Here is a 27,793-nt window from a genome sequence, read left to right on the forward strand (position 1 = left end):
TTGAGTGTGTGGCGGATTTTTTAAATTTTTATTTTGAGGACATGCTATGTGCTGGAGGTGGAGCTGGTGTTAGCTGTGTGGCTAGGGTAAGGAGTGGCTGGAGGAAGTTCAGAGAGCTGTTGCCTCCTGACATTGAGAGGGCTCTCCCTCAGTGCTAAGGGATCTTTGTATGTGGCACGTGTTAGGAGTGTAATGCTGTATGGTGGTGAGACCTGGGCAGTGAAGGATGAGGATGTTCATAGGCTTAAACATACAGTAATGACAACAATTAGATTTGTTTTTAGGTCATCCTTGAATGACAGGCTTTGGGAGGGGTGTTAGGACTGCAGTTGAAGAGTTGAGAAGAAGAATGGGACTTGAATGTATTGATGTAGTGATGAGGAGGGGTAGGTTGAGATGGTTTGGACTTGTGGAGAGGATGGAGGGTGAGAGCTGTGATTGTTTCAGGTCGAGTTGTGAGAGGCAGACTAAAAAAAGACCTGGGATGAAGTAAGAGTGAGACCCCAGGGATAAGGGACTGGACAGGGAGATTGCCAGAGATCAAGTAGTATGGAGAGTTGCCATTAGGTGACCAAGGCTATGCAGGCATGTTGAAGCCTTTGTAAGCGATAGGAAAATAAACGAAGTAACCAAGGAGACTGTCATACCTCATAATTAAGGACCATCAAACAATGCAACCCCTCTTCTGCCCCACTCCATTTTTTTTTTTTTTTTAATTAGTGCAACCCCTCTATTTATTAATTTTTTCAAACAATGCAACCCCTATCCCCCCTATCTTCATTTTTTTTTTTTTATATCAAACGGCGTAACCTCTCCCCCCTTTCTCTTTTTTTTTTTTTTTTTTTCTCTCTAGCAGTGCAACCCCTCTCATTCTCCAGTGTCTTCCTTTTTTTTTTTTTTTTTTTTTTTTTTTTCCAATTCTGTCAGTTGATAAGTGTTTCTGTAAAGTTTAGTCAGGGTGCAGAATTTTCCATTACCAGTTGTATGGTGGGAATACTCTTAGTTTAGGCCATACCTGTGGCTAAACGAGGACATCTGTATATGCACTGTACATTATTTGTGGATGTGGGAGCATCTCTTGGCCAGTCAGTTAGACCATAGGATTTTTCAGCAGAACTTCACTCGTGTAGATTTTAATATATTGCGGCCCTCATGATCCCACATCCATTACTTATATATTTATATGTGCTGACCATATTTTCTTTATTCCAATAAATGTATCTTTAATGTAAATGCTGCTTTAATATAAATGTTTCAATATTTTGTCTAGTGGAGTAGAGTTTATCGCCTTTTAAGATTAATGAAAAACAGCTTGATTTTGACAAGGCAGTCTTATAATTCCCGATATTTGAGAGGTAGTAAAATTAATTGTGCTTTTTAAATCTAACGTCAGTAGCTTTGCCAATGAGTGAAGTATTGCTGCAACTTTTAATCCAAATACTAAACGCACAACCAAAGAACTGCAGCTAAAAAAAAATATATATATATATGCATGCTCCTGGTGCAGACCAAAAATTATTTGAAACATCTCGACATATTGCATCAGTGGCACATAGTGATGCAGCTTGCCAATTTTTATTCCATCTGACTACAACTGTTGCATGTTTAGCTCATTTGTACTGCTGTGTCAATGGTCACTGCCCCTCCGAAACATCTGCTTGCATCCCTCCACCACCCTGGCGGGTGCATAGCACCTGTCTAGCAGCAAACTCTCATCCGTTTTCTGTCCAGCTCTCAAATGCAGGAGTTAACCTTCATGTACGCAGTAGGTCAACTCTGGAACTGCTTTTCACTCTTCCTACTGCCTATGATCCTCCAGTCTTTATAATGCTGTGTGTAGGCATCTCAAGATGAACGATCTTGAATTTGGCACTTAACTTAGTTTTTTGTTGGAGGGAACAGTCGTTCAGGTTTTCTAGCATTTGGTTCCTTCTTCCTTGCATAAAATATTGATTTAAATTGTTGTGGAACAACATTGCCTAAAAATTACCTACTGTAGTGTTCATCTGTCATGTTGGACTAAAAGACCTGTTGCCTGGGTATGAATGGCTTGGTAGGCCAGGAACAGCATTACTGATTTTATACATACAGTACTTTATTAGTTGCCTACTTGCACCAGACCATGAGCAATAGATTTAAACTTCAGCCAGTCTTGGTTAAGATGTGTGTGTGTTTGACCAAGAAATTAACAAGGGTTATATAAACTGTAGCAGCCAGTTCATAAGTAACGTTGTAATTTTTTAGAAATGCTATTCCAAGGTTTTTTAAGGGAAAGAAGTCTTAAAAGGCGAGAAATGTTACTTCATTACTTGTAAAAATATAACGTGGCCATTTTTTTTTTTTTTTTCTTAAAGATCTGTTATTGGTAGGTAGGTTTTTCTTATTTTTAACATCTGTTATTGGTAGGTAGGTTATGGCAACATTCCACGGGTTTAGTAAGAAATCATATGTCATTTGGTTGTCTATGCTCCATAAATTAGAATTGGGAGACTGAGGGATGGAGTGGAGTGGGAGAGAATTAACTAGGAGTGTATGTGAGTGAGGTAGGAGGGAAGACCAAGGATGAGATGGAGGGCTGGAGTGAGAGACTAAGGGCCAATTCACACTATATGTTCGTCTTCGTAGGGTTACGGTTCATTTGCTATGTCACTGTTCACACTATACGTCCATGATCTTGTGAGTCTGCGTGCAGCTGTGGCTCCGACAAGAAGCCTCGGAAATTAGTGTAAAGCAGCTTGCTGCAACTTTCATTTTTGCACAACTACTTAGGTGACAATGCCACTGATGTTACAACCATGAATGTCACGAACAATGCAAGCTCTTTAGTAGACATAACTAGACAGGGAGGAAATTCTCCACATGGTGCATTCCTTGTAAAAGAAATTTAAAAGATTCTTGAAGTCCCACCGGTTCTCTTCCATGGGCGTAAAGAGGGTTGAGAGAGAACCTACCAATGGTTATGAACAGGATGTTGGGAGAACCTGTGAATGGTAATGTATAGGATGAAGGATAAAATGCTATTTGTCACACTGTTATAATAAAATAGTGAAAATATTTGAATATCTTACCCAATTTTTCCAATCCCTCTCCTATTAATTTCCATATTTTTTCTTTCACATGGTTATCGTTGTATTTTCTGTTGCCCATGTCATATAGTTCCTCGTAGCCTCTGACCAGTTCTAATAACTTCTTGTCACTCATGACTGCTTATAGTACTGTTCATGGCCAAAAGCAGTGACAGGCTAAAGTTGTCCTCTGTCGTCTGTAAACACACCGTGACTGACAGGTATCGATGTTCACACTGATCGGTGGAGATACGGAGCGTTTCCATACGTATACGTTTCGTTCGTTAGAGATTTCTTCCAAACGTAGGCGATCCGTACAAATGAAAGCCGCACGAAAGATGAACAATAAACGGAAAATATAGTGTGAACAGCCCCATTGATTTCAATAAAATAATTAACGTACGAAAGCCGTACGGAGACTAACCGCGTAGTGTGAATCGGGCCTAATGTGTGAGGTGGAGAGGGGGGGGGGAGGGAAACCGAGGGATTGAGTAGAGGATGTTGTAAATTGAAATGGGATGGAGAGGGAAACAAACTAGGAGTGTATGTGAGTAAGGTGGATGTGGGGTAAGAGGAAGGGGGAGACAGGATGAGATGGAGAGATGAGTGGAGGTATATAGGAGAGGAGGGTGTAAGTTGGGGGTGGAGTATGAGAGTGAGGTGGAGGGATGGAATAGAGGTATGAGAGGGAGGTGTAAGTGGAGGGGGATGGAGAGTGAGACTAAAGGCCCGTCCAGACGATCGAGCAATGCCCGCGGGCACAAGCGAGCAGTTTGCCTGTTGACGGGCTCACCGCTTGTGCCCGCGGGCAAATGTGTAAATTGCCACGGGCAATTTACGCATTTGCCCGCGGGCACAAGCGGTGAGCCCGTGAACAGGCAAACTGCTCGCTTGTGCCCGCGGGCATTGCTCGATCGTCTGGACGGGACTTAAAGGCCCGTCCAGACGATCGAGCAATGCCCGCGGGCACAAGCGAGCAGTTTGCCTGTTGACGGCCACACCGCGTGTGCTCGCGGGCAAATGTGTAAATTGCCACGGGCAATTTACGCATTTGCCCGCGGGCACAAGCGGTGAGCCCGTCAACAGGCAAACTGCTCGCTTGTGCCCGCGGGCATTGCTCGATCGTCTGGACGGGACTTAAGTAGGGGTTTGTGTGAGTGAGGTGGAGGTGGGGAAAGTGGCAGGGGGAGACTGAGGATGAGATGGAGGGATGGAGTGGAGAGGTGCATGAGAGAGGAGGGTGTAAGCTGGGGGGTGTAGGAAGATTAATTCTGAGAGTGTATGTGAGTGAGGTGGAGACTGAGGATGACATGGAGGGATGGAGTGGAGAGATATATGAGAGGGGGGTGTAAGTTGGGGGAATGGAAAGTAGGAAACATAATCAGGAGAGTGTATGTGAGTGAGGTGGGGGGAGCTGAGGATGAGAGAGAGATGGAGAGGTGTGTGTAAGTTGGGGTGTGAAAGACTAACTAGGCGAGTGTATGTGAACAAAATGGAAGGATAGGGGAGGGGGTGTAAGTTGGGGGAATGGAGAGTAGGAAACATAATCAGGAGGGTGTATGTGAGTGAGGTGGGGGGAGAGGCAGGGGGTGTAATCTGGGGTGGGGGCAGGTAGATTGCAGTGGACAGGGAGGAGATATGTACCCTCACAGGATCAAGGTGTCTGGCTATAGGTAGATATAGCATGTCCACACTTTCACATTGTTATAGTAATATGGCCATTCTATATTTTTACAGTTTTATTTGTTTGCTTGAGATTATACTCTGAACTTTAGCTTGGCCTAAAATTTTAAATCTTTCCAGCCTGAATTATGAGTTGTAACTTTCTTAAAACAGGATAGTAGGCACAGTGTGAAAAGGATGATGAGTAATAGCATTGCCTTTCTGTGCCTCGAGTTACTCTTATGTGACACAGCTGGAAAAGACTGAAAAATTAGGCCAAGTTAGTGAAAAGTAAATATTGTTCAGTGGAATGTGATTTTGTTGATATTTAACATGCATCACAACCAGTCCATGTTGGTATTTTTGAACCTCTTCAGTACTGTTACATCTTTTCTCAGTGTATTGTTGCTGTGTCCCAGATGATTTTATTCTTGCTGCTGCCAGACGAGTTTACTCAGCTTAGGAAGGGGGTCTCATACTGAAGGGAGGCTATGTCCCCTCCAGTATGAGATCGCACTCCAAGCTGAATAAAATCGTGTGGCATCAGCAGGAATAAAATGTCCTCATACTGAAGGGGTTAATTGGTTCATGTCTTTGGTATACTGTATGCCATGTTGACTAATGTTGCATTGCTTCCTGTTTAACATGCCTTAGCAAACACACGTTGCGTGGTGCACACAGTGTTTAGCAATGCATGTTAAGTAGCCCTTTTGATCACTCTGTTGTATGCCATGTGTTCTTGTATAGCTCTGCCTGGCATTAGCTGGGCAGAGCAATACAAGACATGGCATCTACACAGTGATTTGAAGGGCACGCTCTTGGAAGCATCTTGGGGTAGGGCGCAGAACCAATCTCGATAAATCGGCCACGAAAATACGGACTGGCAACCCTCCCTTGGGGTTGCCAGTCCTTATTTCTCTGGCCGATTTATCGAGATTGTTTTTTTTTTTTTTTTTTTACCTTCACTTAAATGTATCTTAGTGGAAATAAAACCAATGTATTATTACCATGTCTTTATTATATACATATACCTTTTTTGCATATTACTTATATATGTACAGTACTTATATATGTATAGTACTTTGAAAAATATCAAAGAGAATACCAATAGACATGAATAGTATGAAGGAGACATCACTTCGTACTATTCATGTCTATTGGTATTCTTTTTCTGATATTTTTCAAAGTACTATACATATATAAGTACTATACATATATAAGTAACTTATACCATTCAAAATTTAGCACTTAGAAAAAATTATGAACTTAAAAGGAAAATATAAAAAGACATTAAAGAAAAAAAGAAACATATATTATGAACTTAAAAGGACAATATACAAAGACATTAAAGAATAAAAGAAACATATATTAAAAACAAATAAAACAAGACACATGGAGCAGGACAGAGGAAGGACAGCAGGACATAGCAGAGATGACAGGGCAATAACAGCAGGACATAGCACAGAAGACAAGGAAGGACACAGCACATGACAGGGAAGGACACAGCACAGATGACAGGGAAGGACAGGGCACAATGACAGGGAAGGACACAGCACAGATGACAGGGGAAGGACAGGGCACAATGACAGGGAAGGACACAGCACAGATGACAGGGCAAGAACAGCAGGACATGACACAGATGATGGAAGGACACAACAGGGCAGGACATAGCACAAATGACAAGGCAGGTCATAGCAAGGCAAGACAAGCAGGATACAGCAAGAGATGGAAGGGCACGACACACAAAAAGGAAAAAATATCAGATATGGAAGGGCAGGACACAGGGTAAGAATAGCAAGGAGGGGAGGACAGGCCAAGGAGGGGAGGACAGGCCAAGGATGGCAGGGCACGGCAAGAGTGCAGATGACAGTGCATGGGTGTAGGGCAGGACAGGGGTGGCAGGGCAGGACAGGGGTGGCAGGGCAAGGCAGGGGTGGCAGGGCAAGTTAGGGGTGGCAAGATAGGTCAGGGGTGGCAGGGCAAGGGAGGGAATAGCAAGGGTGTAGAGGAGGGCATGGCTGCATATTGCAAGGGTGTAGGGGAGGGCATGGCTGCATATTGCAAGGGTGTAGGGGAGGGCATGGCTGCATATTGCAAGGGTGTAGGGGAGGGCATGGCTGCATATTGCAAGGGTGTAGGGGAGGGCATGGCTGTACAGTGTATTGCATGGGTGTAGGGAAGGGAAGGAAAGTGCAAGGGTGCAGGGCAGGTAAGTGATGGCAGGACAGGGGTGGAAGGACAGGATATGGTTGACAGAACAGGGATGGAAGGACAGGACATGGTTGACAGAACAGGGGTGGAAGGACAGGACATGGTTGACAGAACAGGGATGGAAGGACAGGACAAGGATGACAGGAATAGCAAGGGACACCTGGTAGGGCATAGCAAGGGTGGGGGTGGTAGGGTGGGTTGCAGGGTGGTAAGGTTAGGAAGAGGAAGAAAGAGGGGAGGAAGAGGAAAGAAGAAAAGGGAGAGAAGAACGAGGAGAAGAGGAGGCCTAATACAATAAGAGGGGGAAGAGGAGGAGAGGAAGCCTAATACAAAAAAGGAAGGAAGAGGAAGGAAGAAAAGAATGAGGAGGAGGAGGAGGAGGAGGAGGAGGAAGGAAGAAAAGAATGAGGAGGAGGAGGAGGAAGGAAGAAAAGAATGATGATGAGGAGGAGGAAGGAAGAAAAGAATGAGGAGGAGGAGGAGGAAGGAAGAAAAGAATGAGGAGGAGGAGGAGGAAGGAAGAAAAGAATGAGGAGGAGGAGGAGGAAGGAAGAAAAGAATGAGGAGGAGGAGGAGGAAGGAAGAAAAGAATGAGGAGGAGGAGGAGGAAGGAAGAAAAGAATGAGGAGGAGGAAGGAAGAAAAGAATGAGGAGGAGGAGGAGGAAGGAAGAAAAGAATGAGGAGGAGGAAGGAAGAAAAGAATGAGGAGGAGGAGGAAGGAAGAAAAGAATGAGGAGGAGGAGGAGGAGGAAGGAAGAAGAGGAAAAGAACAAGGAGGAGACGAGGAAGCCTAATACAATACCGGGAGGAAGAGGAAGGAAGGGAAGAACAACGAGGAGGAGAAGAGGAAGCCTAATACAATACTTAACTATATGAAGTACTAAAACACACAGAGAATAAACACTCAACTTTGTTTTCCTTTGTAATATTAATGCCAGCAAGGGGTATCATTAGTTTATGCTTCAAAAACTGCTTGTGGGTCAAATAATAATAATAATAATAATAATAATATACTGGCAAACCCCTATCAGTAATTCCTCATTTAAGATACTTTCACTAAGCACAGTCTCTCTCTTAATGTCACTCAAAAATACACTTTTCACAAACTTCTTAATTAATCTCAAAGGTGTGCTGTGAAAGATCAATGTTAATTCATCTAAAAATATAATTTGTTTAAATATAACACAAATAAATATTGCTAGTTAGTTCTGTCTTGCATATGATCCTTAAATGCTGGAGAAAAAGTCCCTCTTGCTGGGACCCGACCCTAACTTCACGCAATCAGCAATTTACGGGAATATATATCAATTATTAAATGAGGAATTACTTACTGCTGGCATTATACACAAACAAAACTCACAATTTACACATATTCTGAATTTAACTGTGTGGAAAATGTGCCACTAGATCTCAGATGATGTGTTTATATATACAGTAATTCAAAGCTGATGGGCCCGTAGAAACAGTTCAGTATTTTTATATCATTTGTATCGTACCATTCATGAAGGCTCCAACATGCATTCATTGGCCATAGTCACCTAATGGTGGCTGTCTATGCTGCTCAATCTCTGGCAGCCACCCTATGACCTTGTCTCGTATTTTTTTTCCAGTCCGCCTCACAACCCTACCCCCGAAATTCACACTTCTCACCTTACGCACCCAATTGTTATAAAATTGCTGTGCAGGGCAGACACCTTCAGGTGGTGGCACTGATATAACCAGGCCGTGTCCAGTGAAAAGGGCTAGATGCTCACTCACTGACCATTTAAGCCCATGGAATCCTGACTACCTCACATATTTCTCCCTACACAAGTGCTTCAAAATTATCAACTCCAGGACTTTCCTATTCCAGACCAACACCACTACAATACCAGTTGGTGTTCTCAGTGCCAAAAATCCCTCGTGGCTAAAAACACACAGACACAGGACAACAAGGGGACTCTCAATGCAGAAAAACACGAACACATAAACCACCACCACAACCCAACAAGACCTCCACACAGAGTTATAAGGCTGCCTCCTCCCCCTAACCTCACTATGTACCTCTTCATAATAACTAATCCCATGAAACAGTGAAATTTTTAGTACTGAGACAGGAATGAGTCTCCTTGATTACTAGTTCAACTGACCCTCCAGTCTGGCCCCACTTTGTCAGAGGAACATAAAAGCATTACGGCCATTCAAACCACCAAGGAAGTTGTACTAGACCTATTACTTGACCACTGCCCCAAATTAGAAAGTTACCTAAATCCAAATAAAATGTGCAACCATTTTTATTTTTCCTCCTTTTTTTCTTATTTCCTTTTTTTCTATTAATAATTTATCCTGTACATACTGCCTACCTAGCCACTACAGCCATTCAAAGCCTATAACACTGCACGCCAGCACTAAATTTCACAAGATATAGTCAATATTTTTTTTCTCGCCCTTAAAACGGCCCCCATTGACAATGAACTGTGCTGTGAAAATACATGGAATTTCACAGTACAGGTCATCGGCTCCGACCACCTGCACTTGTCGCAGTCCGCCGGTGGCTGTGGCCGTCAACCTCTTTTTTTTTTTTTTTTTTTTTTTTTTTTTTTTTTTCCCAGTACTTTATTATTTCAGAGTGTACACAGCTTTTTTATAAATAAATATATATATATATACATTACTTTATTTTTTTATTTCACACTGTACCTAGCTACCTATACACACAAGGCCACTACAGACATCCACAAATCTGCAGCCAAACAGGACCCTTCAAAAACCATCACCAGACACCCACCCTTCACAAACAACCCTACCCAGAGAAACACGAATACACCTACTCTCTCTCACCCTCTCTTTACTCTAACTTTGTCTAAAAATGCCTTATGCTCTCTCTCATGGATCTATCTATCTATCTATTGCCAGACGCCTTAATCCCGTACGGGATGGACACAAACGTATCGCCTCTCTCATGGATGCTGGGTTGTAAGCATAGTATATAAACACTAAAATACGATGCTGGTTATGAAGAAGAGCTATGGAAGGCATGTATTAGAAATTTGCATTACAAAAAGTACTTTAAAAAAATCTATAAGCCAAGAAACTGTTTACAATGCTGGGTGGTAACCATATAATCAAACCATATGTGCTCCCTATGTGTCAACAAGTGGGTTGGTGAAGGGTTAGTGCCCCTCCCCATAAATAAAAGTCAAATGGCCCCCCCTTAGGGATTATGGTAGCTGGCAGTAGGCAGACAGATAGATAGACATTCTCATCCTATACCAAACACTAAAATTCACAAGGATACATATTTTCTTTCCTACCCCCTTAAAACGGCCCCCATTCCAACAGAACCATACTGTGAAAAACATATGGAATTTCACAGTACAGGTCACCGGCTCTGTCCACCTGCAATACCTGTAGCCGAAGTGTAGATCCGCCAGTGGCTGTGGCCGTCATCCACTTTTTTTTTTTTTCTTTTCTAACTTTATTTCTACTACTTCAGACGGTACATAGCAACTACCGAGATATACATGGCCACTACAGCCAAACAGAAGCCTTCAAAAACCATCATGAGACACCCACCCTTCAGACACAACCACATCCAGAAAAACACAACCTATACTCTCTCTCTCTTTTTACTCTAACTTGAACTAAACATGCCCTGTGCTCTCTCTCATGGATGCTGTATTGTAAGAATACAGTATATAAGCACTAAAATATGATGCTGGTTTTGAAGAACAGCTATGGAGACCTTGCAACTTTATACAACATCGTCTGCCATCATCCAATCCTATGTCACCCCATAAGGAGCGTAGGAAGCCAGGGCTAGGCATACTGCACATAATTATCTGCTCAACACAAAATACTGCTGATTTCTGAGATGCCCTGGGTTGAAAGACGATAGAGACCTGGCAGGCAAATTGGTTCTTGCTCATGCTTAGGAAAATATGGCAAATGACTGTGTGATAGGAAGAGATATATCAAAATAGTTTAGTCTATGGGCACCCTAGGATCTCTCGCTACCTATCTATCAAAATATCTATAGCCTGACGCCCTAATCCATATAGTTATAAAATTTCAAACACATGGCACATTTTCCCACATACCGATAAGAGTATAACTTATTCCAATTCAACATATAACTATAGTCAGTTTATTTCCATCTGACAAAACAAGGCAACTTTTATCACTTCAGTACTAAATCATTGATGTATAAAATTCAGTATGCTTTAGTGATGGGGTACGGATGAGTCTCCTGGGTTACTAGTCAAATTAACTCTCCAGTCTGACTACACTTGGCCATAAAGCTAACGGTTATGAATCTCTGTCAGGTGAAGCAAACTGACTATAGAATAAATCAACAGAAATAAAGACACCAAAAAAAACACTCCCACATCAATATATAAAACATAGTCAGCCACAGGAAAAATAATATAAAAAACATAAACCGTATTAACGATTAATGTTCGTATATATGCAGGGAAAAATCTCGTTAATCTCTCACCTACATGAAGGGAATCAACTGCTATGTTTAATGAGGGGAATAAACTCAGAATGATTGTTATTTTTGGATATAAATGAAGGGAAACGACTCAAGTTGCTCATCAACCTTTGACATAAATGGTCGTTAACTAAGGATGCTTGTTAGTTTTAAAATCTCAGTGCTATTTAGGACAATACATTTTTCTTTTTAATGCAGAGAAGCAGAAACTGAAGAGTGCAAGAAATAATACACAAAAGAGAGCCAAATGCAAGATATCTTACATCTGAAATTCCTGCACACATTGCATTTACAAGACTGGAGGTCACAGGCAGAGGGAAATAGAGATTGAGAAAAATAAATTCAAGTTGACCTGTTGCCAATTACAATCAACCAAAGAAGGACAAGAGTACATATTTTTTTCAGCATATTTTTTCCTGTGGCTGACTGTGCAGTACATCACAATGACATGGTAATAATAATAATATTGCAAATATGACAAGAAAATGGGCATAACAACTGGCGTACAAATACAATAGCCAACATCAACAGTTCAGGAGGGATAATATATACAAAACACCCATTTTTAATGTTGGGTAAACAAGCACTATGGCTTTTTTGCAGAGTCCTTTTATTTGCCACAGTTATTTACGATCTTTTGGGCTGATAATACCTGCTGTTGTGGTGGTCCCTGGCTCATTTTAATTACTAAGAATCAGAGTCAATGCTGGAGAAACTAAATACTCGAATTTAATCAAAGAAAAGAGGCAATAGGAGCTCCAAAATTCTTACAACCAAGATTATCCTCTAATATTCTTCAGATGTGTGTGTGCATCTTTCAGGAGTTTACTCTGGAAAATGACACGCATATATATCCTTAGCAAAGTTTCATAGCTCATTTAGCCACATCTCATTCAAGAAGGTAGATGATCAGCACACACAGATAAGCTACAACCAACTGACACTGTTTTACTTAGGCAGCAAATACTGTACTGGCAAAAATGCTGAAATTGATGCTATATTGGTTCAGAAAAGTGGTTTGATTACAGCACTACTACACAGGCATATCCAAACACCCGCCACTGTCCTACTTAGCCAGGAATACAGGACCACAGGAACAGCAGGCCACAATTTACTAAACCAAAATACAGGGCTGCCCATATATATCTGGTGTTGTCGGCTCAGTCTGCGGGTATGGGGGCAGCACGTATTTTGACAACTTAATTATGCTCCGTTTAACTGGGTATTAAATTACCATCATTCCTTTGTAAATGCTAGTTGAAACATGACTAATATGGTGATGGTCATGAAGAAGTGCTATGGAAAGGATGTTGGGCCACAGTGCTATCTTATTCTGCCAGTGACGTGAGGGAAATGAACCTGCATAAGGACAAAAATCTTGTCTCTTTGTGTCATGTTTGTGTCATACCTTGTGCCATGCTTTTGTGTGTCATGTCTGTGTGTGTCGTGTTTCTGCATGTCATGTCGCAGTGGCTCTTCAATTTGTATATGGATGGAGCTATAAGAGAGGTAATAGGAAGGAATGTGAATATATTGGTATCTAGTGAGGGAGGGTAAGATGTGGAAACTTCCTGAGCTGTAGCTTGCTGATGATTCTGTATTGTGATGAATGTGAACTGCAAGGCTTGGTGCATGAGTCTGAGGATGTAAGAAACAGAATCCTAAAGAGAATATTAGTATGGGTAAAGTTATGGTCTTCAGGGAAATCACAGCATACAGAGTGAGACTGGATGGTGAGGAAATAGATAATGAAGGTGCATCCAAGTACTTTAGAGTGATGAGTGAGGATGGAAGGATGTGCTTGAATGGGTACAGCAGGGTAGAAAGGTTGCTGGATCACTGAAAGCTGTGATAAGACGTTGAGAAATGAGGCTTAGATCCTGTTGGAAGGGCACAAGAGTGAGAGCAGTGGAAATGACCTGAGGAATGTGTGGAGTTTTATGGACAGACAGATATACAAATGAGGAAGTGGAAAAGTGCTGTGGTGCTATTAGGAGAAATACTTTGAGATAGTTTGGCCATGTAGAGGATGGGGAATGAGAGAATGACTAGAAGGTATGTGTATGATGTGAAGAGGAGGAGAGACCATGGTAGAGACGGAAGACTGGAGTGGAGAGATACAAGGGAGGGAGGTGTGAGTTGGAGAGAGGGCAGTCAAATAGCAGATAACAGAATGACATGGAGTTAATTTGTTTGTGGCCTCCCCTTATGCGATTGAGATGTCTGGCAATAGATAAAAGTCAGTGAAGGGTAAAAATCTCTTCTTACCAAAATGAGTGAACTTTAAGCAATTACTGAAGAAAATGCAAGAGGAGATATTAAATTACTTGATAAAAAAAATGCAACCAATGGATGCAAACAAGCAATCACTATCAAGTAAGAAAGGGTTATGGGAAACAGAAAATGATGCAGGGTAGTGATGGTAAAGCCGACTGAGCCTCCACCATATCAATCATCAAATAATCAAAATCAATATAATAATCATCATTCATTATTATTAAAATCATCACTGCAAACGTCATCATCATCATCCCAGCCTCTTCTTCCCACCTAAGGATGGGGTAAGGTATGGTTCAAAATCCAACAACAAAACACATGGGATCAGACATGTTATATATGAACCACCCTGTATTTTTTAGCATCTGTGGCACATAACCAGGACTTAACTGCATCTGTTTGTGATGTACAGGCATGTGCAAAAGTATGCCAACAATACTCTGCCAGCACTAACTTGTATTTCATATTTACCACTCTTCCCCAAATGACTAGAGGGTAACATTACTTCTGTTGCCTGTTTTCCTGATGCCTGGAACAGACACCTTCATATGGCAATGATCAGATATTGAATGTCAGATTAAAATAACAGCCTTCAGTTTCTTTACTATCCCCATACAGGAGAATGGTGGACTAGGAAAGAATAGTAACGTTGATGTGCAGTCCTTACCACATAAAATATTTCAAATAACACCTTCCATTCCTACAGCTGGCAGAGAAGTGTCTACCTACTTTGCTCATGCTCAGGACAGGATTTATGCAAAACATTTCATAGCCAATGGTTGTGTACGGCTGGCCAGTTGTCTATAACCTTAGTCGCTTTACTCGAATCTGGCGAAGATGTCTTCTTTCAAAGCCGACGGCAGCAGGTAAAGAAACTGGTTGTTTGATACGATTACTAATCAAAGTGGACATCTCGTGACTATCATGAGTGACAAGCCAAGTGGCTTCTGGCTACCCAGGATATAAGTTACTACACTTGGTGGTAATATACAACTAGACAGTCAAGTGGTGGTGTAAAGAGTTATGGTGCTCCAACTGGATGTGGCAATATCCGGTATTAAATTAGTCAGTAGCTAGTCCCAGGTCTCTTCACAAAATGGGGAAACAAAAATTGGTGAATGACTAGGTGGCTGTGAATGTGATGTCCAGCATCTGATAGATGTGAACAAAGTGTGCAACGTCTGGCTTGCAATATCCACTTAAGAAAGTATGTCCAATCCTTGAGGCATTGCCTAGGCCGTAAAAAATAAACAAAAAAACTGGCCATCAAACACAACCCCCTCATAGAGCATTCTGCCCCCTTACTGTACGGCCACAACGTGGTTATTGCAAGCAAGGCCTGAGTGCATGTTTACCTATATAATCATCCACCTGTGTGCCACTTATCCTTCCAACATATGCAATGATGGACTCCTCACTGTCCGACAGCCCCCATTACCCGTGTCAAAACGGATTTATATCATGGCACACAATGGTGGGTTGTGTGTGCTGTAAAAGTATTGACCCAACCCCCCAAGCATCCCCAATCCCCCAAAACCCCACTAGTAGCAAAGGGACTTGGGGCCACGCTACACGTCAGTATTATGGCAACTAATTCGGCGCACAATTTTTAAAGTTTATCTTTACGATGCAGACTTTTTGTTCATTTACTGCCGGCGCAAAACTTTAATCTCCTCAGTCTGACTTGGCGCTAATTTTTTTTAAAAGCATACCGGTACTTAGCGTTCCAACTTCCACACAGGAGAATCGACGGGCCTAGGTTCGTAAACAATGAGCAACGCCAGAACTGCAGGGTCGACTAGTATGGGTGATTTAAACGGACAACATAGCGACAATGTACACAAGTATCAAACAACTGGCCAAACCACAGGCTATAAAAAAATCTGTCCACTGTGCATCAATTACAATACAAACATCAACATAATAATCAAGCAATAATCATATGCATAATTCACTTGGGTGTCCTCTAGGTGGCTCAGGAGGCTTGCTAAGAAATCACGTTAGGAAATCACCCCAGCCACAAAGAAGACAAGCCACTTTGACTGAACTAACACCAGACACTGTTCAACTGAGAGAAACACTACTAGCAGTCAAAGGCATCAAAAATAACATGAGGAACCTTTCCATCACAAAATTCTTGCAGTATACCGGGTATCTACCTAGCTAACATTTACTGCAATATATCTACTATCTATGTGTATCTGTGTAATGTTTACCTATCTGTGTACTTTATCTATCAGCTTGAAATATTGCTGAGCTGAGGCAACACCTTAGCAAGGAGACATGCTAATCATGAAGTGCAGGGGAAAGGTTTCAAAACTATCTGCTACTGGTAAACCTGGGGAATTTACTTAATGTACTCTTGTTACTCTACCCAGGCATAAAATAAGCATCTTAGCAATAGTTTATCAAGCAGAATGCTAGTCATGAAGAAGTGCAGTGGGATGGATGTAGACATGTAGTACTGTGTTATTCTACCACAGAGATATATGAAATAAGCAGGTGAATGGACAAATCCCAGGCCACGTTACGGTGCAAGAAGTATGATAATTGAGCATAGACGAATATAAATAAGTTAAAAATCCATCCAATCAGCCATCATCCAATCCCACGTCGCGCCACAGAGGAGCGTAGGAACCCGGGGCTAGGCAAGTTCGTCCTGACATTTAAGATGAAAATAAGTTAAAAATAAAGCTCATTATTATCCTTAGACCCCCAATGCATCACTCTCAGTTGAATAAAACCATCTGGTGTTAGTTGGAATAAAGACAGTTGCTCTCCCACTTACGAACAAGAGCTAAGAAGAATTGCTGTTGAGATTAAACACTTATCGGCTTGAGATTTCATTCGGCTGTGTGGTTGCCAGCCTGATAGTGCCAGGGATTGACTCCTGGCACTGCATCATCCTAGCTTATCATCAATCATCGTCGTCGTTGATTGGCCAGTAAAATCAGCACCTAGACTAAGTTAACTGGCCTTCTATATACTAGTGGTGGAATGATCTAGTTATGGAGCCTAGCACTAACTATTCTATCATCAATCATCGTCATCGTCATCAATAGGCAAGTAAAATCAGTACCTAGACTAAGTCAACTGGTCTTGTATACCCTAGTGGTGCAATGATCTAGTTATGCTGCCCAGCACTGCCACTGATCATAATTAAAATCATCATTAGGCATTATCATCATCATTCTGACTCCTCTTCCCACCCAACGATGGGGTCTGGAGTTCTCTATTAAAATATCGTAAGTAGGGGAGCAACTGTTATACTCTGTCCATCTCAACTTGGCTTAAAAGTGATCTGGAAAAGATGCAGAGCCACAGTATTGTTAGCCTTGTCTTACTCTGCTTCTGGCCGATGAAATTAGGCTGCCAAGGACAAAACTCTCCGCCAAGTCAAGGTGGACCAACCAAAAATTTTCTAACTCACATTTCAGACGGGTGGTTGTAGCTGTAGTTGTAGTAGAAGGAACTGAGATGTAGAAAGGTTTTCAGGATCAACGGCGCTGGGAACCTCTATATCTATCAGAGGTATTTCCCGAGTTTTGAGGCCACTGAGTATTTTTCAACATTCACCACACAATCTTGTATCTCCCTATGAGCAGCGAAGGAGTCCAGGGCTGGGTAAGTTGGTCCCGACATTCAAGATGAGAGTGACAAGCCACACTCATCCCCGAGTGGCATTACGTTAACGATAAACCCCAACCACCTTGGGTATAGACATTGCATGATGAGAAAAATTGAGCCAGCACCGCCGGCTCCAGCAGGCAGCACCACCAGGATCAACTCCAGCAGGCAGCACCACCAGGATCAACGCCAGCACGGCAGCACCATCAAGATCAACGCCAGCACGGCAGCACGACCAGGATCAACGCCAGCACGGCAGCACCACCAGGATCAACGCCAGCACGGCAGCACCACCAGGATCAACGCCAGCACGGCAGCACCAACTCAGCAATCGCAGGAACAGCAGCCTGAGTAACACAGACGGACCCTGAAAATAAGGCAAGGTTTTAGGAGATAATCTCAAGTGTGTTCAAACTTAATCCTTTTGTCTGTGGAGGAGTTCAATATGGATCTTAATTAACCCGTCACGTCCCGAGGTTTTCCGCACCTCCGACATCCCCCAGTCCCGAGGAATTTCGAATTTTTTTTTTTTTGGCTAAAACCTTCGCTTTTGGTGAGAAACATCGAAAATTCATAGAGAAATCGCTCACCTGAGGTTTAAAGTGCCCAATCCAGGTAGGAGTTCCTCCTTACCTGAGTGGGTTTTCTAACATGCTGGCACCAAAGAAAACGAGTTCTATGGGAGGGTAACTATTTTATCCACTCATAAACGGTATTTATTTATTTACTTGGTACGAATGTATATGTAGTATGACAGTATATTGGTTTTCAAGCAGTAATAAAGGCATTATAAGCATTGTTTCACTCACTAACTAATCACCATACCTGACCTATTTTTGCCACACTACCTGATCATTATTTCTGGCTGTTTCTTCTTCTAATGCTATGTAAACATTGTCCTCCACATTGTCATCGATTGGGGAATCACTCTGGCCCTGAATAACTTTACTAGCCAGGTCACTGGTAACAGGTCCTTTGCCAAGACAATGGCGTGAGGGGGGGAGGGGGGAGGTTATGCAGTGTAAGGCATTGTCCCTGCTTGGTATCTTGTACAGGAATAGAGGAAGGTGTCCCATGTATACATACGAAAAATCACGTGCGAAAATTGAAAATTGTGCAAATTAGGTACCTTGCAATTGCACGACGTACTGGTACGTCGCCGGGACTGGCAAATGCAAATCGTTGCAACATACCCATACGTCGTCAGGACGGGGCGGGTTAACCCCTAGTGTATTGGTGCTGGATGGGGGGGGGAAGGGCTGCCTGACTACATTTACACTTCTCAATGCCACACCTATCCCGCAAGAGGAGAATGATGGACTACAGAAGGGTAACTCAGCCTGCAGTCCACTGGGATAATGTTATGCTGTGCCTGGGGTTGAACTACTACTAGTACACAAGACCTAAGATGAACAAATCCATTTTACATCATCTGTCTAGCTCAATTCCTTGGTTATAGTCCCTCAGGTACTTCCTTATTCCCAGCAGAACAAGAAATTCCGATGGCTCTGCATTATTTACCGAACTCTTCATGACTGGCTTTATTCCTGTGTTAATCTTTTGTTACAACTCAGCACTGAATAAGGACAGATGGCAGTTTAAATAGATAGATAGTGGGAAACTGGGTAGTAGATAGATTCCTTCACAATGATGGCCGTCTCCTAATATAAATGAAAGAGTCTGGTGGTAGCAAGTATATTATGACAAGAGCAGAAGGCCCCATACTACAGGTCCCTTTGGCAAAATTCAAAAAAGTCACAATAGGACGCTTACCTGAGAGTGGAGGCAGATGGTTGGTATTACCGTGACTGGGCAGCTGGTTGGTATTAATTTGGCAGCTGGTTGTGGTTTTCTTCTCCCCTTTCTCTGTCTCTGTTGGCAGTTTCCACAGCTGGGTCAATTAACACACCTGAAAAAATAGTACACATTAGTCCTTTCCTTCCAAACCTTGATTAACAAAAGTATCTGGTTAGCAGCAAGAACAATATAACCTGGGAACAGTAAGGTTTAATTACATGGCAGTAAGAATTTGCGAAGTCTGTAGTAATAATAATAATAATAAATAATAATAATAGTAATAACAACAATAATAATAATAATCGTTTCATTTTTAAAGGATCCAACATGCATGCATGAGTCGGCCTTGGTCACCTAATGGCGGCTCTCCATGCTGCACGATCTATTGCAGCCTCCCTGTTCAGTCCCTTAACCCTGAGGTCACACTTAATGACCTCGTCCCATGTCTTTCTCGGTCTACTCCTCATAACCCCACCCCCAATATTAACATTTCTCACCATCCTCACCCAATTATCACCCCCCATCCTCTCCACATGCCCAAACCATCTCAATTTACCTCTGCTCATCACAACACCAATACATTCCAGTCCCATCCTACCTCTCAACTCTTCCATCGTAAACCCAGCCCCCTCAGACCTTGCATACAGGGACGCACTACACATCCACCTAATCATTGTCATTTCTGTACGTCTAAGCCTGCGAATATCCTCCTCCTTTACTGCTCAGGTCTCACTACCATACACCATGACACTCCTAACACATGCTGCATACAAAGACCTCTTAGCACGTAGGGAGAGTCCTCTCAATGTCATGAGAGGCAAGAGCTCCCTGAACTTCTTCCAACCACTTCTCACCCTAGCCACAGAACTAGCTCCAGCCCCACCTCCAGCACACAACATGTTTCCCAAATAACAAAACTCTTCCACACACTCAAGAGATTCACCAGCAAGATCAATCCTTTCACGCCTGACAATCTCCATCTGCTCTCCCTGACACGCCGTACACATAAGATCAGCAGTATCTCACAGTATACCTCTGACAGCACTACATCTCTTGCACCCTCATTTATCACAAACACCGCACAAGATGGAATTATTTCCCATGCCCTCGTGTCAAACTGCACATGGCCACTCTCCCTCGTCTTTGACAGTACCGCCACCAACCCTAGATATCATCACTTTTGCTTCATCTGCGTTACCCTTAAGCCCTTGTGCCCCATACCATCCCTCCACTTCCTAAATCTTTCCTCCGCTTCCCTTTCATTCTCTGAAATCAACACCAAATCATCGGCATGCAACATCTCCCACAGGAATCTGCTTTTGAAGTCAGGTGAGAGGGCTTCAAGTACCGTGATAAACAACGTAGGACTCAAAACTGACCCCTGATGCACACCAACGTTCACGGAAAACTCATCACTCATATCTCCATTCACTCTTACCTGGGTGCTACCTGGGTGCGTGCACCCACATACATAGCCATAACCACCCTAACCAGCCACTCCTCCTAGTCAAGCCTTCTCATTGCCCACTTCACCACCTCTCTAGGGACTCTGTCAAAGGCCTTTTCCAAATCAACAAAAACAAAATACAGATCCCTTTTCTAACCAATATATTTTTCCTGAAGCTGTTAACAATGAATAAGGTATCAGTGGTCTCCCTACCTGGCATAAACCCAAAATGCATCTCATCAACATTCACTCTCTCTCTAATCATACCTTCTAAGACTCTCTCCATTACCTTCATTATCTGATCTAAAAGCTTTATACCTCTATAATTTCCTATTTCCAGGTCATCACCCTTCCCTTTATACACATTTACAATTACACTCTTCAGCCAATCATCTGGGACAACACCATCCATCCATCATCCAATCCTACATTTCCCCATGAGGAGCGTAGGAGCCCGGGGCTAGGCAGTTGGTCTCGACATTTAAGATGAGAGTGACCAGCCTCACTTATCCCTGAGTGGCATTCACTCATAAATAATCAAATTCGTCAGGTCAGTGACTAACCACACCCCTATATCTCCTGAGGCCTTCAACATTTTGGCAGTCAACCCAGACACACCTGCTGCCTTACCCACCTTCATCCTGCCTATTGCCTCACTCACAGTAGCAGCATCAATCAAAGGCCAAGGGCCAAACACAATCTACTGGCTCCAAACCTTCCCTGTCCCAGTCAAACTCCTCATTCAACAACCGGTTATAATGCTCTCTCCATGCATCTTTAATATCCCCACTGTTCACCACTACCCTTCCTTCATCATTCTTCACACACTGCTCACCTATAATATCCCGATTATCCCTCTTCATCTGATCACTTCATCACCTTAAATATCATATTTTTCCTTTCCACACTATTTAGGTTATCAAACAAAAGTCTCGGTGACTCAGACTTCGCCCTGTATACCTCTCTTCTAGCCCTACGCTTGGCAGCCAAGTATTCCTCCTTGCTATAATGATAATCATACTCATCATCCGGGCAGGGTGAGGAGTAGCAATGTCCAGACAGCCCAAATTTGCCCAATCCAATGGGCCACGCTTCCATTCGCTCACCATTCAAGCCCCCAGAATCCTGGCTCTGTATGATACGCCAAAAACATTGACCACGTTCTGTAGCTTCACATAAACGTATTCGAGAGTCAACAATAATATTAGTAATAATATATCTATCTATTGCCAGACGCCTCAATCCCCTTTGGGGTGGCCATAAAGAAATCGCCTCCAAGTCGCCCTGTCCCCCGCCATTTCACTGCCCTGCTCCCAACTCACACCCCCCTCTCTCATATACCTCTCCACCCCATCCCTCCATCTCATCCTCGGCCTCCCCCTCCCTCTTCCCCTCTCCACCTCACTCACATACACTCTCTTCGTCAGTCTTTCACCCTTCATCATCTCCACATGGCCAAACCACCTCAGTGTGTTCCTCATAACGCTTCCTTATAGTCTCGTAGCATACAGGTTAACCAAGGCAATATCCAACTCCGAACCGAAGTTTCTCAAATTGCATGAAATTTTTAAAATGTTGAAAAAACAGAAAACCAAATGCGTCATCAGAATGATCGTGGTTATAACCCTTACCACTAATGGGGCCCTCCTGCGTTAAGCAAATCGCTGAGGGTACGAAGAATTCAAGAATGGGCTCACATGGGAATATTTACTCGTGATGGGATGTGCTGAAATTAATTCGAAAGGAGGGTCTGAGGACGCCTCCTAAGTTGGAGAAAATACGGTCCTTGTGCCAGGGTTTTGAGGTTTCGTTTTCCCTGTAGCCTCTAGGATTCAACGCATTGCTTCGAAACATGGGGAGCGAGAAGACTCCTTTACCCACAGTTCCAATGACATAATAATGAGGGCCAGTGGTATTTGTCACACATGCTATTTCAGAGCATTTGTTGTACATGGGTTATGACGCAGAGGGAACACACTACAGTATATTTCTACTGTAAATTTCTATGGTAAAACAGCAACAAACTCACAATCCACTCACCACAAAGGTGGAGACAACACTACTTACCGTGCAGGATTAACACCTAAAGCATCTTTGTAGCCGTCTACCTCAGTCCAAAATTTAGCAGTTGATGTGATTTCCTGCCATTTCACGATTGTTATATTTCGCCAGTGATTGTCTACTCGGTCAATCTGTTCTGGAAGGTACCCAAAAAGTTCTGCTACCTCCTTCACAACTCTGAGACATTCCTCGACTGCAAACAGTGACATTTTTTTCAGGATCTTAAAGTTCTCAGGGAGTCGGTTTCTAAGTTCACTCACGAGACAGATTACACAGTTTATGAAACGTCCACGAAGATTGCGCTCAGCCTCTTCTGGAAGTTTTGAGCTAGAGCACATTTTCTCAAATTCATATCCCAGATATGCTCTAGGATCAATATAAGGAGTGATATCGGAAGTTAGAGGATCCACCCTAGCCGCAGGTATTAACACACTTTTGCTTGCTGAGGTAATGAGATTTGTGAGATCATTCAAAAGTTTGGTAGGGTCAGCACTCTCACCTTGAAAAGCTTTCATAGTACCCTGAACATCTTGCAGGAGTGGGCGCAGGAAAAGCAGGTATAACTTGTTGATGGGATCACTGTACATCTTAAACAGGATTTCTGCACTGTAGCACTTCTCTGATGATCTTGCAAGATTAAAATGGAGTCTTAATTCTTCCCACTGCGCTATGATACGTGTCACTGCTGGCTCTAACGAGATCCACCTTGTATCACAAACTCGGGGAATCTGGAGTGGTGTCTTTCCATCGTTTAGGGTTTCATACAAGGTCTTATATAACAACTGTCTTTTTGAGGAGTGGCTAAACCAACTGTAGGTTTCACGCACCATGAAGTCTATATTTCTGGGTAGTGTGTCTCCCACAGAATGAGACACGGCTAGTTGGACAGAATGGCACACACACCGTACCATAATTAAGTTTGGGAGTTCGAAATCTCTTCTTAGTATTTCATAAACACTATTATTTAAGCCTGTGTTAACAGCGGCATTATCCACCCCAATTCCTACTAGCTTTTGTGGTTCAAGCTGTACACTTTGCAATATATTTTTGATGGCACTTACGATAGATACTGCCGTTCCATCTTCTATTTCAATAAGTCCAAGGTAAGTACACACAATTTTCTTCATTTCTTTGCTAAAATAGCGCACAATAACACCGAGTAGCTTCACCACGGATGTCAGTCGATTCATCAGTCATGATGCTGTACCTTGATTCTCCAATATCACTACGCAAACTCTCAGCAAAGTGCGGTGCAAGCACGTTAACCACAATGTTCCTGCACTTGGTTCTGTGCAGCTTCATATTCTTGGCAGCACTACTATCAGAGAAAACTTTTTTACACCCTTCCGACAAATGATCAACTGTAAAAAATGCAGTATGTTCAGCTACAGTCATTGCCAACCATCCTTCAGCCTTACTTGTGGTTTGTTGTTGAGCAATGCAGTACTTGGAAACGTCTAGCTTTGTTTGTCTAGTACTTGAAAAGAGCTCAGATGACTTTATATGTTTCACTGATTCAGCATGTCTTCTCAGATCACACAGTTTCGCATTTATCTCACATTAACAGTACACACAAAATGCCTTAGTTTTATCTCTTTCCACAGATGTAAGCCACCCTTTCATATCTGGCAAAGCCTCCCAGCTCTTCCCATATGCTTGAGTGTATGTCGGCCCCATTGCCAAACTGAAGGTAACCACTTAAACGGTCACGGTGAAGTCTCGAGGAATACTGGTGTACTACCCCCTCCCCTCCCACCGCCCGGTCGCCCGTATGGTGAGAACGTGTTCACTCAGTTCGGACTTCAGAGTTCAGACGGAACGAAAACGGATGGGTAGACAGAGATGGTCAGATTGCCAAATTCTTATTACATCATAATTGCTTTTCCTACGATTTTCATAATAGTTGAAAAAAAAAATAATAATACCTGTGCAGTAATACCAGCTATTCTCAAATCCGCTAGAATATCCGCCAAGTGCACAGTAAATACCCTAGATTTTCCGCCGTCCGCTGGCATCGAATTTTTTTTCCCCCCACTTGAAAATGAAACCCGCTAGATCTAGCGGATTTTCCGCCAATTTGGCAACGCTGGTGCAGCATCCCAATACTTACAGAAAACGGGCATGACAGAAAACGTAAATAATGCAGATGGACTTACACTTTTATACTTTTCCAGCCACTCGATATAAAGCACTTGTTCAAAAGTACAGAAAAGATTTTTTTTTTTTTTTTTTTTTTTTTTTTTTTTTTTATGATGACCCAAGTACCGAACACTGAATTAAAACATTTACTTTATACAGTATTTGAGGAGCGTGGCAGTTTTCAAACTACTTAATTACACAGCGTACGTATCATTGTTTTTGTCTTGTGATTTTCTGTCCACCGTAAGAACGCCGCATAACCAAAAGACTTTTCAGCGGTGTCACATTACCCCAATCCGATCACACCTAGAAATGATGTAGGGGTCGTGATAATAAATCGGCGACTGCGTGCCGTGATCTAGGGGATTATTTGTCTGGTGACATCCTTGTTAGTTACACAGCTACACGTCCCATTACAGCCATGTCTTTTATCCGAAACGTATCTAAAGGGTGATAGAGGGAGTCATGTGAATGAAAATTTTGAACAATGCTCATTCGGTTATGACTTATTAATTTTTCACCACGGCTCTCCTCCTCAAACATTATGCATATGACCATAATATATTGATTAACAAACTGAGTTGATATTCGTATAAAAAGTGAGAAGGGAACGGGGAAAGTAAATCGTCGGTGTCTTAGCCCCAACCTTGTCTTTGACTCATAGCATAATTACCTATGTATTACCCACCCCCATACTTGGCGTATCGAAATAACCAGTAGGTATGTTTTTCTTTTTTCGTTCCTGTATAACTCATTGTAGTCCACATCCTCGACAATAATAAATTGTTTGCCAATAGTCAGATAAAATCCTCCAGACATGATTCCTGAGTACGAGCCTCTTTAAGAGTGTAGGTGTCTGATGGGTGGCTACCATCGACCCTGGGAGGTTCTACGCTTAGGGCGAAATGTGGTTACAAGCTAGCCACACAGTCATCGCTCTTTGGCAGCAGACATTCAGCCACAAGTGCAGTCACTCTGTAATCTTCCTTCTGAGCAACTAAACAAAGAGCCAGAGTACAAGCCGAGACTTCCATATTATTACCAATCGTATCACGTCTCAAAAAAGAAAAAAAAAAAAAAACTTCCAGCAAGTAATGCGAAGTAAATAACTGGTTTTGGCAATAGGTTTAGCTTTCAGTTCATAGAAAACATGAAAGAAACATTCAGGAGCCGAATGCTAATCGTCCTCCAGAATATGCTGTTGCCCAAGTCCGTTGATAGCTTAAGCCGTTCATGAGATATAATGCTGCTAAAGGCAGGTGATAAAAAGCAGTTGACCTTTGGCAGCCATTTTCATTACCTCATTTTGTTGACAATAGTTGTCATATTTGTCATATTTTCGTTGTAAACTTCTCAGTCTGCCTACTGCTAAACCAAAATTACTTGGATGATCCTCCTTGTTAACCTTCCAAGGTAACTGCACCACACACTGTTTTTCTTTCTGGCCGTAAAATATAGTGTTCTCAAAGGTGGCCAGGACATCTTGGTCCTTGGGCTTAATTTCTTATGGAAGAATTCCTGTAATGCCACAAATTTAGTATTCATGTATATGTTTAGAGGTACTGTAATTTCTAAGTTAGATAGAGTGTAATCTGAATACTAGTCTATAAGGCTCCTGTTCTAAGTAGTAGTTCATGTGTTAATGATCGATATAGGGACAACTTTATTTTTATATGTATATATCTCTGTATCTATGCATAGGTAGTGTAACTGCTCAATCGGTAGAGAGGGGGCCTGCAGTCCTAACGGACCCAGGTTCGAATCCCGGCTGGGGCAGGGAACAGTTTAAGGATTTGAATTTCATGAAATCAGGCTTTACTGATCACCAAAAGACCCGCCGACATGTCGTAAAAATACCCCCGCTAATACCAATACACCAGTCCTGTATGAGACAGCCCTAGCATGTATTCAATATGGACGGTGGGTGTTAGCGCCGAAGTGGTGACATGTAGAGGTGTATGGTATGTAGGAGGACTGCTGGGCCTTGATAGCAGGCTGTGAAGCCTATGCCCAGAGTCGGACACGTAAAAAAAAAAAAAAAAAAAAAAAAAAACTGGGAGTGTTGAGCTATGGGAGTTCACCCATCTGGTAAGTAACGAATAACAGATGTGAGCAACATCCCCATGTTTATGGTGCGTCGTTGCCGGTCGCCAAGTTTAAACTTTAAACAGAATAATAATGGGTATGCAATTCTTTCCGTATCATTGTTGTGAAATGCTTACTAATGAAGCTGCTAGAATCCAAATATGTGAAATTAATAGTCACAAAAGGCAAAGATAATGTAATTTGTGAGGATCAAGTAGTTCCGCTTGCCTTAGCCGTCACTAGATGGCATAAGCTACCCCAAACTCAGGGCGGGATGGAGGTAAATTCAGTATTTAACTGTAGTAAGGAATGAATCCCAAATTTTCCCCAATTCAATCAAAAGTCCTAACGTCATGTGTACTCTACTATATAAATAGTGAAGAGAATTAAAACCCACCATATCGCAAAAACACAGTCTCATTTGACTAGCAGTAGCGTCCCTACGTGCCCAGCTAAGCCACATTGGGTAACCAGACGTTACGAGTAACAGACGTTGTATCAGGTGAGCTGTACACATTCCTCCTTTCTCCCCCCTTGCTTGTTTTAATTCTTGCTTGTCGTGAACAATATGAAGTAATGTTGTTAAAAGCTTAACGTAGACATTGGCTAACCAGACGTTACGAGTAACAGACGTTGTATCGGTCCACAGACACCGTGACTTTGGAGTTTGCACGAGGCCATCATGTGAATTTGCCCATAGACTCGTTGTACACACACACTTACACTACCCACAAATAGATTTATAACTGAATGTAGTAGCAATTGAATTATGAATCAACCAGGTGAACCTTTTTTTTTTTTTTTTTATAGTAGATAATGTATATACAGAATTTTGAAAGTTAATGTGATCAGTAACGGAAAAGCGAATTTAAACTCAACCGTTTTTTTTTTCTCTTCCATTATTAATAGGTTAGAAATATTGGGAGTGTTGATGTGAATTTAGTGGT

At 42.4% G+C, this 27,793-nt stretch overlaps 1 protein-coding gene across 1 annotated transcript in view; it reads right to left on the minus strand.

Moving 5' to 3' along the window:
- Window positions 1–27,793, minus strand: part of LOC145413629 (uncharacterized) — a 155,445-nt gene that overhangs the window by 46,221 nt on the left and 81,431 nt on the right. The window contains exons 26-28 of the mRNA XM_080283290.1: window positions 23,830–23,983; window positions 23,122–23,249; window positions 22,629–22,815 (exon numbers count right to left, since the gene is read on the minus strand). Of these exons, the coding sequence (XP_080139416.1) occupies window positions 22,629–22,815; window positions 23,122–23,249; window positions 23,830–23,983 (469 nt within the window). The remainder of the gene's footprint in view (window positions 1–22,628; window positions 22,816–23,121; window positions 23,250–23,829; window positions 23,984–27,793) is intronic.

Source organism: Coenobita brevimanus, chromosome 97 (genome assembly GCF_032717465.1).
Source record: "Coenobita brevimanus isolate Jiangsu-jjx chromosome 97, ASM3271746v2, whole genome shotgun sequence".
In the NCBI taxonomy this organism is placed as follows: domain Eukaryota; kingdom Metazoa; phylum Arthropoda; class Malacostraca; order Decapoda; family Coenobitidae; genus Coenobita; species Coenobita brevimanus.